The sequence below is a fragment of the Barbatula barbatula genome, assembly GCF_947034865.1.
Source record: "Barbatula barbatula genome assembly, chromosome: 16".
Lineage (NCBI taxonomy): Eukaryota > Metazoa > Chordata > Actinopteri > Cypriniformes > Nemacheilidae > Barbatula > Barbatula barbatula.
In genome coordinates, this window is record NC_136779.1 from 20,991,328 (window position 1) to 21,005,776 (window position 14,449).

Here is a 14,449-nt window from a genome sequence, read left to right on the forward strand (position 1 = left end):
CCAGGCCTAGAACAGTTAGCCTTTTTGCTTTGATGCTTGCTATGTTTATGTAGCGAAGGCCCCGACCAATAGGAGCGCTGCTTGCTGTTTAGCTCACTCGATAGAACGCCCGACTCTCATTCAGAAAGACTTCGGTTCGAGGCCCGCGCAGAGCGGGGCGGTCGGAACCGGCGACACTTATTCAACAAATTTGCTTTTAAGTCAACAAACACGAGATATAATTTCACCATAATATGTTGCTTTGAAACAAAACTCTTACAAGTTCAGTTATTATTATTTATTTCCATCAGTCGGGTTAACGTTAGGCCCTGTTATTAGCAAACAGAATTTTTAATGCGATTGATTTTCTAATAGTTTTGTAATTCATCATTATACTTTAGAAAAATGTTTGAGCTCCTGCCCTTGAGAAAACGAAACACTAGTAATAGGGACTATTATTAAAAAGCAATAGGATTCTTTACTCTTGCAGAATCTGAAAATGTTAAAAACTTTACAAGAATAAGAGGAATTCTGATAATTAAGGTTTGTTTTTAAACTAGTTCTGCCCTCATTAAGTCACACAACATATGTGTATATAATACATAACACGGAATATGAACTACATTAAAAATATGTTTGGTTGAAGTTGTTATTTGTTTGTCTCCAGCCAATAAACCCCTTCAACCCCCCCCCCCCCCCGCAGAGTTTCCGTTGGTGTTTGGTGAAAAGTATAATATATTGATAGATGTATCTTCTTGTCCATTTTTGTTGATTTTTGTTGAATTTGAGATGATTCATGGCAATGTATGTTTTTGTTGCATGATTCAAATGTTTTGTCAGTAATGAAGCATTTTGCAAAAAAATTAGTCGTATTGATCAATAAGCTTCAGCTTCGGCCTCTGTGTGTTAATTGTTTTAAAATGTGATGTCAGAATGGACAAAAAAAGAAAGATGATGAATGATGTTGTTACTGATGTTGTTACCATCGCAGTCCACAGTAGATCTGGATCCATCATTAAAGACCCCACCCAACACCTCAGGACGGAGGTACAGGAGTGTAAATTGAGAGTGTAAATACAGAGTGTAAATTGAGAGTGTAAATACAGAGTGTAAATTGAGAGTGTAAATACAGAGTGTAAATTGCAGGATTTGCAGATTAAGGATCTAATTCTTCGACTCAGCTATTGGACTCTTAAACAGGTAGCTAGCTAGTGGACTTCCATATCTCAGTGAACAGTCGGTCCAGTTGTTTCATCTCATTTGAACATTTGTAATGTTATTGCTGTTATTACTACTGTTGTATATTAGCTAATATTACTCATGTAGCCTCATCTGTTACTATTACTGCTGCTATTGTTATCATGTACTTGCACTCAATTGCACATGATACAGCATTATTTTTTGAACATAACTTAATCCTCTACATTCACACATATATCATATATCTACATAGTCTCACTATGTACTCTAGGTCACTAGGTACTCCTGCTTGCTATGCTTATGTAGCGAAGGCCCCGACCAATAGGAAAGCTGCTTACTGTTTAGCTCACTCGTTAGAGCGCCCGACTCTCATTCGGAAAGACTTCGGATCGAGGCCCTCACAGAGCGGGGAGATTTGAACCGGCGACACTTATTCAACAAATTTGCTTTTAAGTCAACAAACACGAGATATAATTTCACCATAATATTGTGCTTTGCAACAAAACTCTTACAAGTTCAGTTATTATTATTTATTTACATCAGTTGGGTTAACGTTAGGCCCTGTTATTAGCAAACAGAATTTTCAATGCGATTGATTTTCTAATAGTTTTGTAATTCATCATTGTACTTTAGAAAAAGGTTTGAGCTCCTGCCCTTGAGAAAATGAAACACTAGTAATAGGGAACATAATTAAAAAGCAATAGGATTCTTTACTCTTGCAGAATCTGAAAATGTTAAAAACTTTACAAGAATAAGAGGAATTCTGATAATTAAGGTTTGTTTTTAAACTAGTTCTGCCCTCATTAAGTCACACAACATATGTGTATATAATACATAACACGCAATATGAACTACATTAAAAATATGTTTGGTTGAAGTTGTTATTTGTTTGTCTCCAGCCAATAAACCCCTTCAACCCCCCCCCCCCCCGCAGAGTTTCCTTTGGTGTTTGGTGAAAAGTATAATATATTGATAGATGTATCTTCTGGTCCATTTTTTTTTATTTTTGTTGAATTTGAGATGATTCATGGCAATGTATGTTTTTGTTGCATGATTCAAATGTTTTGTCAGTAATGAAGCATTTTGCAAACAAAATTAGTCGTATTGATCAATAAGCTTCAGTTTCGGCCTCTGTGTGTTAATTGTTTTAAAATGTGATGTCAGAATGGACAAAAAAAGAAAGATGATGAATGATGTTGTTACTGATGTTGTTACCATCGCAGTCCACAGTAGATCTGGATCCATCATTAAAGACCCCACCCAACACCTCAGGACGGAGGTACAGGAGTGTAAATTGAGAGTGTAAATACAGAGTGTAAATTGAGAGTATAAATACAGAGTGTAAATTGAGAGTGTAAATACAGAGTGTAAATTGCAGGACTTGCAGATTAAGGATCTAATTCTTCGACTCAGCTATTGGACTCTTAAACAGGTAGCTAGCTAGTGGACTTCCATATCTCAGTGAACAGTCGGTCCAGTTGTTTCATCTCATTTGAACATTTGTAATGTTATTGCTGTTATTACTACTATTGTATATTAGCTAATATTACTCATGTAGCCTCATCTGTTACTATTACTGCTGCTATTGTTATCATGTACTTGCACTCAATTGCACATGATACAGCATTATTTTTTGAACATAACTTAATACTGTACATTCGCACATATATCATATAACTACATAGTCTCACTATGTGCTCTAGGTCACTAGGTACTCAAGCTTGCTATGGTTATGTAGCGAAGGCTCCGACCAATAGGAACGCTGCTTACTGTTTAGCTCACTCGTTAGAGCGCCCGACTCTCATTCGGAAAGACTTCGGATCGAGGCCCTCGCAGAGCGGGGAGGTTTGAACCGGCGACACTTATTCAACAAATTTGCTTTTAAGTCAACAAACACGAGATATAATTTCACCATAATATTGTGCTTTGCAACAAAACTCTTACAAGTTCAGTTATTATTATTTATTTACATCAGTTGGGTTAACGTTAGGCCCTGTTATTAGCAAACAGAATTTTCAATGCGATTGATTTTCTAATAGTTTTGTAATTCATCATTATACTTTAGAAAAATGTTTTAGCTCCTGCCCTTGAGAAAACGAAACACTAGTAATAGGGAACATAATTAAAAAGCAATAGGATTCTTTACTCTTGCAGAATCTGAAAATGTTAAAAACTTTACAAGAATAAGAGGAATTCTGATAATTAAGGTTTGTTTTTAAACTAGTTCTGCCCTCATTAAGTCACACAACATATGTGTATATAATACATAACACGCAATATGAACTACATTAAAAATATGTTTGGTTGAAGTTGTTATTTGTTTGTCTCCAGCCAATAAACCCCTTCAACCCCCCCCCCCCCCGCAGAGTTTCCTTTGGTGTTTGGTGAAAAGTATAATATATTGATAGATGTATCTTCTTGTCCATTTTTGTTGATTTTTGTTGAATTTGAGATGATTCATGGCAATGTATGTTTTTGTTGCATGATTCAAATGTTTTGTCAGTAATGAAGCATTTTGCAAACAATATTAGTAGTATTGATCAATAAGCTTCAGTTTCATCCTCTGTGTGTTAATTGTTTTAAAATGTGATGTCAGAATGGACAAAAAAAGAAAGATGATGAATGATGTTGTAACTGATGTTGTTACCACTGGGCAGTGTACAATGGGAAGAATGAAAAGGGACAAGACACAGTTGTTGAATTTACAGGTACAATGATTTTCTGAATGGTTTCCCATTTCTGACTAGCCTCTGTAGTAAAACTGCTTTTAAATACTTTTTTAAAGACTTTACAAGAACACTGATAATAAAGATGAAAATATTGTTGATTTCCTCCACCTAGTGGAACAGAGAGGTACTAGCTCAGAGATGTTGAGAATGAAATGACAGCAAAGACATGAAACACAGGTTTCTTATGTTAAATGTGTAAATAACGAGAGAAGTCGTGTGTTCAACATTCAATTATTCTTTATAGTTGTCCATTTTGTCAGTGAATAATAATAAATTATTTACAATTGTCTTTCAGAAAGTATAAATGAAACCAAATGACAGAGAAAGTGAGTGACAGATATCATGAGGTGTTCTGGAAGCCTCTTTTTAATGCGGGTTTGGTCTCTGAGGTTCAGTTACTCATTTATGATCATTGAGATGGACGGATGAAGAAAGTCAATGCACCAGATACAGAAGAGGAGGGGAGAGGAGTGACATCACCAGACCAGGCTGTCTTCAACACTGCACAGAAACAAATACGAAAGAAAATAAGGTTCTGTAGCTCACGACGCTGCTAGATAAATCAATCTCATGGTTTCAATTCACAAACATCCATTAAAACATCAAATGCATACATGTAATGTAAGACGATGAGCGTAAGGGTAACCAATTTTGTCATTGCTCACCGGGGCCTGATGTCCTGTTCATCATCACCAAACAGCAGTTCAGCCACAGCGGCCTCAGGGCTGGATCTCTTCCCATATCTGAAGAATGAGAAACATCACATCACATACATTCCACCTCTGGAGTCTCTGAGAAGATCTGAGGGATGCACCGGATAGGCCATTTTGACTTTTCGGTTGCTAGGGTGTTATTGATGGTTGCTATGTGTTATTTAAGAGGCTATTTACTGGTCTAAGTCAAGAATGCCCAGTCTACATATGGCCCAGTTCTTTACTGTAAACTTATGCTGAAATTGTTTGGGCGAATCAAAAACTGTTTCTTCTATTACCTATACAAAAGCGTCTTTATGGCACATCTGTGGTCTAAGAAAATTCACCACACCTGGAACTGAGCAAAAATAACACATGAGCATCATTTAATTGTGGCCTTTTGTGGTTCCATTTCTTGCAGAAAATCTCAGTGTACATCTGCGCCACACGCCACGGAAAAGATAAATCAGCAGACGAGTGAATCCCACTTAATAACAATCTATCTGAACACGCAGCAGAATAATGAGGGGTTACGCACAGGTTGAAGGAGATCTGGCAACGCAGCCCACCCTCGCACATATGGTAGAGTTCACATAACACATTCGTGGTAAAGCCATTAACAAAAATTCAGTTTTGCTTACATTTTTTCTAATTCGTCTATAAATATGTACTTTGGAAGAATCTTGGTGTGGTTTGAAGTTCTGGTGTAAATATCCCGGCATATACAGTTATCATTTAGAATAACGGTAAGAATATTACCATATGATCACTGTACATTATGTCACAGTACATTTTGTAAGAGATATTTAAACAAATGTAGACAAATGTAATGTAATGTCAAATAATAAACCACAGACTGGGAAATGGATTAAATTGGTGCCAATGAAAAATGGAAATCATAATCTCCAGACAGCATCATTCAATGAGCCATTCGATGTTTTTCACTCATTGTCCCCAGTAGATTGTTTCTTCATGATATGATCTTTCTCATTCTTGCTGTTGTGACACAATGAGCTTTATATGTGACACATGTAGGAATGGTTTCTGGAACAATTAACACTGAGATTTATTAAATGTGCATAATAAATGAAGCACATAAACTCTAACACAAAAAATCTGTTATTTTGTTAAGATAACTAATTATAACTTCCAACAATGTTAACGTATGTATTTACAGTATTGTAAACAGATTAACCAGATAAAATTTTTTAGCTAAATGTAAGGCATTTTATCAAAATGATTATGATATTAAGACATGATTCCTCTGTTATATTCAACACATCATGACACGGGTTTGTTTTGTCTCACCTCTGTCGTGTGATGAGGTTGATGTAGTGTCGTAGCGCCGTGTGATATTTGGCCATCTCTTCTGGACCCATGTCTCCCGCCGGAGGTTCAGGTTTGGGTGGGTACGCTTCAGCCAGGCTGCTCAAACACACTATCAAACACATCACAAGAGCCACCAGCACGGTCCAGGATCTCATGCCACAAGCCATCTGATAAACAGAGAGAAAATAAGATTTGTATCATCAGAGAATGTCTGAAGAAAAGGGATGAAACACTTCAAGTTCCCAGAGTCACATGAATGTATTGTGGAGCTGCATGTCTGTGGTCGGTAATCTGATGGTTTCTTTAAATCCATGAAGTTATCATTGAGAACATCATCAACTACAACTGTTTTACGCTCTTTGCTCTGAAGCATCAAAATTAAACTTACCGTTTAATAGATGTTCAGTCCAGGAAGGGTCACGAAGAGCTGATGATGGTTGTTGGAGTTCTGCTCTTCTCTCTCAATCCTGATGCTTTTATATCTGTTGAGACCCCAGTGGGAGGTCCAGACCCACCCAGGACTTACACACGAATGTTAATGAGGAACTAATGAGTCATTGGCACGTGCTATCCAACACTTTCATTTGAACATTTCTGACCCCTATGAACATCAATGAGAATTGTGTACATACGCTTCATTAGAAATAAAGTATAAATTGAAATAAATCAAGAATGATTTGAAAGACGGATTTCATAATGCACACATATTAAGTAGCATAAACCTTTACTATAATAAACCTATAATAATATAATTTGCCATAATAAATTTCATAGTAGCCTTTGTTTAGTTTTATGAACTTTATTAGGCAAATAAACATACTGTAAGTGACTAAAACATTCAATGGTTTTATAATGGTTTTTGAGAACCGCAGACGGTTCCTAAAGATATTTTTAATAGACACCATGAGCATTTCAATTGTTTATCAGCATGTACTTTAGCATTGAAGTAGGTTAATATTTGCCTAATAGTTTATTTGACATAAGAATAGCTGGAGGAACATGTGTTTCTATTAAAAACTGAATCTGTATATTTAGTTGAAGAGTGAATCCAGCAGATGAGTGAACTTCGCCTCATTGTCATGATTATCAGACAGACGAGCACAGGATTAGTGAAAACTGTAAAGTCAGAACATCATTGTCGTACATTTAGGAACATTTGTCGCACAAAAGACTCGATTAACTTAAATATATGTGAACGTGTGTAGCGTCTCCATCACACGATGACAGAAAAGTGATGAGGACATCATGAAAAGACTTGAAGTGAAATTCATTCAGAATAAAGGCCCTGCAAGCAAAGACCTAGAAAGTTCATTACACATCATTGATCAGTAAAGAAGGCTGGAAGTGTGAATCAATAGTGTGATCTTGTCTGAATCCCCAGCCAGTAGAATTCATCTTTAAGGGTTTTAAATAAGACAATCTAAACTGTACAGATTACAAACACCAACCGACAGCTTCATTCTCTTGAAGACATTGCAAACCAGACTTTAGAAAGCAATTGTTAAGTCACATCTTGAATATTCAAATAGTTAAATCATTGTCTGGTAAAATGTTATCTTGAAAAGCATCTTTGGGTCATTATCGCTATAAAGTGCCTTTGAGACTTCACAACTTAATCTTTTAAACAATCTTCTATTTAACTTAATATTTGTTGTGTTTAGGAGATCTTAGGCTGTTAGAAATATATGTTGGTCAAGCGCTCACACTTTTTATTATTAAACTGCAAGCAGACACCATATGCACAAACCACAAAAGATGTCCAGTCTGTCATGGACAAACTCAAGTAGAATTAAAGCTGCGAGCAGCGATGTGCGGGCCCTCGGGCATGCACCGCAACCATGTTCAACCACAACCGTCGGAATCAGGAACAATGAAAGGTATGCAACTTGCATACAGGGAGTTTCATTATAGATTTTTCTGTGCCATATTTTCTATTGCCAGCTGGTGGCGCTATTACTAAAGGTCTACTGACATGGATATGTGTTCAGGCCAGGACTATTATCAAACATGTGAAGTGTGAGGCTGGATGGATATTGTTTGCCTGAGTTACTGTAGCTTCATGTTTCCTGCAATATTTCCTATTGCCAGCTGGTGGCGCTATTACTAAAGGTCTACTGACATGGATATGTGTTCAGGCCAGGACTATTATCAAACATGTGAAGTGTGAGGCCGGATGGATATTGTGTGCCTGAGTTACTGTAGCTTAATGTTTCCTGCAATATTTCCTATTGCCAGCTGGTGGCGCTATGACTTTTGGTGAACACTGACGTGGATATGCGTTCAGGACAGGACTTTCGTCGAACACGTGAAGTTTGAGGCCGGTCGGATATCGTGTGCCTGAGTTACTATAGCTTCATGTTTCATGGCGAAACATCAAACTTTGTCAGGCCACCACGGACACGCCCCTCAAAGGAAAGTCAGGAGATTTCAATGTACCATCACAAAGGTGTGAAGATCACACTGGCTATACTGTTCAAATATGAGGCTGACCTGTTTGAATCTGTACGAGCAGTTAAAAACATGCCAATTCCTGTTTCCTGCAGGTGGCGCTATAACTGTATCTGGATATTGCCATGTAGAGAAAAAAAGAAAATAATGGTGATACAATTAATGCTGGCGAATTACAGAAGTATTTGTTATTAATTTTTACGTGTCATAATTCCTGTTGCCAGCTGGTGGCGCTATAACTATTGGAATATTACCATGTAGATGTATTCAGGCCAGGACTTTGAACAAATGTATGAAGTCTGTGGCCTGTGGGACATTCAATGCCTGAGTTACATCAACTTCCTGTTTGAATCTATATGAGCATTTAAAAACTGTATAAAACATGCCATTTCCTGATTCCTGCAGGTGGCGCTATAACTGTATATGAATGGAGATGTAGATGTAGATGCCATGTAGATGTATTCAGGCCAGGACTTTGAACAAATGTGTGAAGTCTGTGGCCTGTGGGACATTGAATGCCTGAGTTACATCAACTTCCTGTTCATTAAAAAACGCCAAACTTTGGCAGGCCGCCAGGGTCACGATTCCCCATGAAAACTCTAGATCTCCGCAATTTAGCGTCGCAAAGGCCTTAAGATGAGAATGACACAAATATGATGTCGATCGGATAAAAACTCTAGGAGGAGTTCGTCAAAGTACGACAGCTTGAAATTGCAAAATATTGCGCAATAACACAGAAAATTTTAAATAACGGATTTCCTGTTCGGTTTAGGGATATGCCCCAAGAGGCTTTTCTTCATGATCCGGGGTGTTACACGTGTCTACCAAGTTTGGTGCATGTACCTTTTGCGGATCGGTCTGGGCAGTTCTAGGTGGCGCTAGAGAGCCATTTTGCCACGCCTAGTTTTAAAACCCATTTCAAACGCCAAGTTCTGCAACGTCTGATGCGCGTGCAACGTATTGTGAGTTTTAGAGCATGTTTAGGCCTTCAAATTATCGATCAAAGCGGATTCGGAATAATAATAATAATAATAATTAAAGCTGCGAGCAGCGATGTGCGGGCCCTCGGGCATGCACCGCAACCATGTTCAACCACAACCGTCGGAATCAGGAACAATGAAAGGCATGTAACTTGCATACAGGGAGTTTCATTATAGATTTTTCTGTGCCATATTTCCTATTGCCAGCTGGTGGCGCTATTACTTAAGGTCTACTGACATGGATATGTGTTCAGGCCAGGACTATTATCAAACATGTGAAGTGTGAGGCCGGATGGATATTGTGTGCCTGAGTTACTGTAGCTTAATGTTTCCTGCAATATTTCCTATTGCCAGCTGGTGGCGCTATGACTTTTGGTGAACACTGACGTGGATATGCGTTCAGGACAAGACTCTCGTCGAACACGTGAAGTGTGAGGCCGGTAGGATATCGTGTGCCTGAGTTACTGTAGCTTAATGTTTCATGGCGAAACATCAAACTTTGTCAGGCCACCACGGACACGCCCCTCAAAGGAAAGTCAGGAGATTTCAATGTACCATCACAAAGGTCTGAAGATCACACTGGCTATACTGTTCAAATATGAGGCTGACCTGTTTGAATCTGTACGAGCAGTTAAAAACATGCCAATTCCTGTTTCCTGCAGGTGGCGCTATAACTGTATCTGGATATTGCCATGTAGAGAAAAAAAGAAAATAATGGTGATACAATTAATGCTGGCGAATTACAGTAGTATTTGTTATTTATTTTTACGTGTCATAATTCCTGTTGCCAGCTGGTGGCGCTATAACTATTGGAATATTACCATGTAGATGTATTCAGGCCAGGACTTTGAACAAATGTATGAAGTCTGTGGCCTGTAGGACATTCAATGCCTGAGTTACATCAACTTCCTGTTTGAATCTCTATGAGCATTTAAAAACTGTATAAAACATGCAATTTCCTGATTCCTGCAGGTGGCGCTATAACTGTATATGAATGGAGATGTAGATGTAGATGCCATGTAGATGTATTCAGGCCAGGACTTTGTTCAAATGTGTGAAGTCTGTGGCCTGTGGGACATTGAATGCCTGAGTTACATCAACTTCCTGTTCATGAAAAAACGCCAAACTTTGGCAGGCCGCCAGGGTCACGATTCCCCATGAAAACTCTAGATCTCCGCAATTTAGCGTCGCAAAGGCCTTAAGATGAGAATGACACAAATATGATGTCGATCGGATAAAAACTCTAGGAGGAGTTCGTCAAAGTACGACAGCTTGAAATTGCAAAATATTGCGCAATAACACAGAAAATTTTAAATAACGGATTTCCTGTTCGGTTTAGGGATATGCCCCAAGAGGCTTTTCTTCATGATCCGGTGTGTTACACGTGTCTACCAAGTTTGGTGCATGTACCTTTTGCGGATCGGTCTGGGCAGTTCTAGGTGGCGCTAGAGAGCCATTTTGCCACGCCTAGTTTTAAAACCCATTTCAAACGCCAAGTTCTGCAACGTCTGATGCGCGTGCAACGTATTGTGAGTTTTAGAGCATGTTTAGGCCTTCAAATTATCGATCAAAGCGGATTCGGAATAATAATAATAATAATTAAAGCTGCGAGCAGCGATGTGCGGGCCCTCGGGCATGCACCGCAACCAGGTTCAACCACAACCGTCGGCATGAGGAACAGTGAAACGTATGCAACTTGCATACAGGGAGTTACATTATAGATTTTTCTGTGCCATATTTCCTATTGCCAGCTGGTGGCGCTATTACTAAAGGTCTACTGACATGGATATGTGTTCAGGCCAGGACTATTATCAAACATGTGAAGTGTGAGGCCGGATGGATATTGTGTGCCTGAGTTACTGTAGCTTAATGTTTCCTGCAATATTTCCTATTGCCAGCTGGTGGCGCTTTGACTTTTGGTGAACACTGACGTGGATATGCGTTCAGGACAGGACTCTCGTAGAACACGTGAAGTGTGAGGCCGGTCGGATATCGTGTCCTTGAGTTACTGTAGCTTCATGTTTCATGACGAAACATCAAACTTCGTCAGGCCACCACGGACACGCCCCTCAAAGGAAAGTCAGGAGATTTCAATGTACCATCACAAAGGTCTGAAGATCACACTGGCTATACTGTTCAAATATGAGGCTGACCTGTATGAATCTGTACGAGCAGTTAAAAACATGCCATTTCCTGTTTCCTGCAGGTGGCGCTATAACTGTATCTGGATATTGCCATGTAGAGAAAAAAAGAAAATAATGGTGATACAATTAATGCTGGCGAATTACAGTAGTATTTGTTATTTTTTTTACGTGTCATATTTCCTGTTGCCAGCTGGTGGCGCTATAACTGTATTGGAATATTACCATGTAGATGTATTCAGGCCAGGACTTTGAACAAATGTATGAAGTCTGTGGCCTGTAGGACATTCAATGCCTGAGTTACATCAACTTCCTGTTTGAATCTCTATGAGCATTTAAAAACTGTATAAAACATGCCATTTCCTGATTCCTGCAGGTGGCGCTATAACTGTATCTGAATCTAGATGTAGATGTAGATGCCATGTAGATGTATTCAGGCCAGGACTTTGAACAAATGTGTGAAGTCTGTGGCCTGTGGGACATTGAATGCCTGAGTTACATCAACTTCCTGTTCATGAAAAAACGCCAAACTTTGGGAGGCCGCCAGGGTCACGATTCCCCATGAAAACTCTAGATCTCCGCAATTTAGCGTCGCAAAGGCCTTAAGATGAGAATGACACCAATATGATGTCGATCGGATAAAAACTCTGGGAGGAGTTCGTCAAAGTACGACAGCATGAAGTTGCAAAATATTGCGCAATAACACAGAAAATTTAAAATAACGGATTTCCTGTTCGGTTTAGGGATATGCCCCAAGAGGCTTTTCTTCATGATCCGGGGTGTTACACGTGTCTACCAAGTTTGGTGCATGTACCTTTTGCGGATCGGTCTGGGCAGTTCTAGGTGGCGCTAGAGAGCCATTTTGCCACGCCTAGTTTTAAAACCCATTTCAAACGCCAAGTTCTGCAACGTCTGATGCGCGTGCAACGTATTGTGAGTTTTAGAGCATGTTTAGGCCTTCAAATTATCGATCAAAGCGGATTCGGAATAATAATAATAATAATAATTAAAGCTGCGAGCAGCGATGTGCGGGCCCTCGGGCATGCACCGCAACCATGTTCAACCACAACCGTCGGCATGAGGAACAGTGAAAGGTATGCAACTTGCATACAGGGAGTTTCATTATAGATTTTTCTGTGCCATATTTCCTATTGCCAGCTGGTGGCGCTATTACTAAAGGTCTACTGACATGGATATGTGTTCAGGCCAGGACTATTATCAAACATGTGAAGTGTGAGGCTGGATGGATATCGTGTGCCTCAGCTACAATATAGCTTCATGTTTCCTGCAATATTTCCTATTGCCAGCTGGTGGCGCTATTACTTTTGGTGAACACTGACGTGGATATGCGTTCAGGACAGGACTCTCGTCGAACACGTGAAGTGTGAGGCCGTTCGGATATCGTGTACTTGAGTTACTGTAGCTTCATGTTTCATGGCGAAACATCAAACTCTGTCCGGCCACCACGGACACGCCCCTCAAAGAATGTCAGCAGATTTCAATGTACCATCGCAAAGGTGTGAAGATCACACTGGCTATACTGTTCAAATATGAGGCTGACCTGTTTGAATCTGTACGAGCAGTTAAAAACATGCCATTTCCTGTTTCCTGCAGGTGGCGCTATAACTGTATCTGGATATTGCCATGTAGAGAAAAAAAGAAAATAATGGTGATACAATTAATGCTGGCGAATTACAACAGTATTTGTTATTTATTTTTACGTGTCATATTTCCTGTTGCCAGCTGGTGGCGCTATAACTATTGGAATATTACCATGTAGATGTATTCAGGCCAGGACTTTGAACAAATGTATGAAGTCTGTGGCCTGTAGGACATTCAATGCCTGAGTTACATCAACTTCCTGTTTGAATCTCTATGAGCATTTAAAAACTGTATAAAACATGCCATTTCCTGATTCCTGCAGGTGGCGCTATAACTGTATATGAATGTAGATGTAGATGTAGATGCCATGTAGATGTACTCAGGCCAGGACTTTGTTCAAATGAGTGAAGTCTGTGGCCTGTGGGACATTGAATGCCTGAGTTACATCAACTTCCTGTTCATGAAAAAACGCCAAACTTTGGGAGGCCGCCAGGGTCACAATTCCCCATGAAAACTCTAGATCTCCGCAATTTAGCGTCGCAAAGGCCTTAAGATGAGAATGACACCAATATGATGTCGATCGGATAAAAACTCTGGGAGGAGTTCGTCAAAGTACGACAGCTTGAAATTGCAAAATATTGCGCAATAACACAGAAAACTTAAAATAACGGATTTCCTGTTCGGTTTAGGGATATGCCCCAAGAGGCTTTTCTTCATGATCCGGGGTGTTACACGTGTCTACCAAGTTTGGTGCATGTACCTTTTGCGGATCGGTCTGGGCAGTTCTAGGTGGCGCTAGAGAGCCATTTTGCCACGCCTAGTTTTAAAACCCATATCAAACGCCAAGTTCTGCAACGTCTGATGCGCGTGCTTCGTATTGTGAGTTTTAGAGCATGTTTAGGCCTTCAAATTATCGATCAAAGCGGCATCAGAAGAATAATAATAATAATTAAAGCTGCGAGCAGCGATGTGCGGGCCCTCGGGCATGCACCGCAACCATGTTCAACCACAACCGTCGGCATGAGGAACAGTGAAAGGTATGCAACTTGCATACAGGGAGTTTCATTATAGATTTTTCTGTGCCATATTTCCTATTGCCAGCTGGTGGCGCTATTACTAAAGGTCTACTGACATGGATATGTGTTCAGGCCAGGACTATTATCAAACATGTGAAGTGTGAGGCTGGATGGATATCGTGTGCCTCAGCTACAATATAGCTTCATGTTTCCTGCAATATTTCCTATTGCCAGCTGGTGGCGCTATTACTTTTGGTGAACACTGACGTGGATATGCGTTCAGGACAGGACTCTCGTCGAACACGTGAAGTGTGAGGCCGTTCGGATATCGTG

The 14,449-nt window shown here is 39.6% G+C and overlaps 1 protein-coding gene across 1 annotated transcript; it reads right to left on the minus strand.

Moving 5' to 3' along the window:
• Positions 1 to 4,129: 4,129 nt before the first annotated feature.
• LOC306906177 (peptide YY-like) lies at positions 4,130 to 6,379 on the minus strand. The gene is made up of 4 exons (XM_079477326.1): positions 6,318 to 6,379; positions 5,909 to 6,096; positions 4,574 to 4,651; positions 4,130 to 4,409 (listed from the first exon to the last, which is right to left on the minus strand). Exons 2-4 carry the CDS (start codon positions 6,094 to 6,096, stop codon positions 4,385 to 4,387), a joined length of 291 nt encoding a protein of 96 aa, XP_079333452.1. The 5' UTR covers positions 6,318 to 6,379; the 3' UTR covers positions 4,130 to 4,384.
• Between the last annotated feature and the right edge of the window lie 8,070 nt (positions 6,380 to 14,449).

Bases quoted from the DNA above. Each gene is read 5' to 3' on its own strand.
- LOC306906177 (XM_079477326.1), bottom strand. From the start codon at position 6,096: ATGGCTTGTGGCATGAGATCCTGGACCGTGCTGGTGGCTCTTGTGATG. The intron at 4,652-5,908 runs GTGAGACAAAAC...CTCATTCTTCAG, and splicing joins AACCTCATCACACGACAGAG to ATATGGGAAGAGATCCAGCC. The intron at 4,410-4,573 runs GTGAGCAATGAC...GTTTCTGTGCAG, and splicing joins GAACAGGACATCAGGCCCCG to TGTTGAAGACAGCCTGGTCT.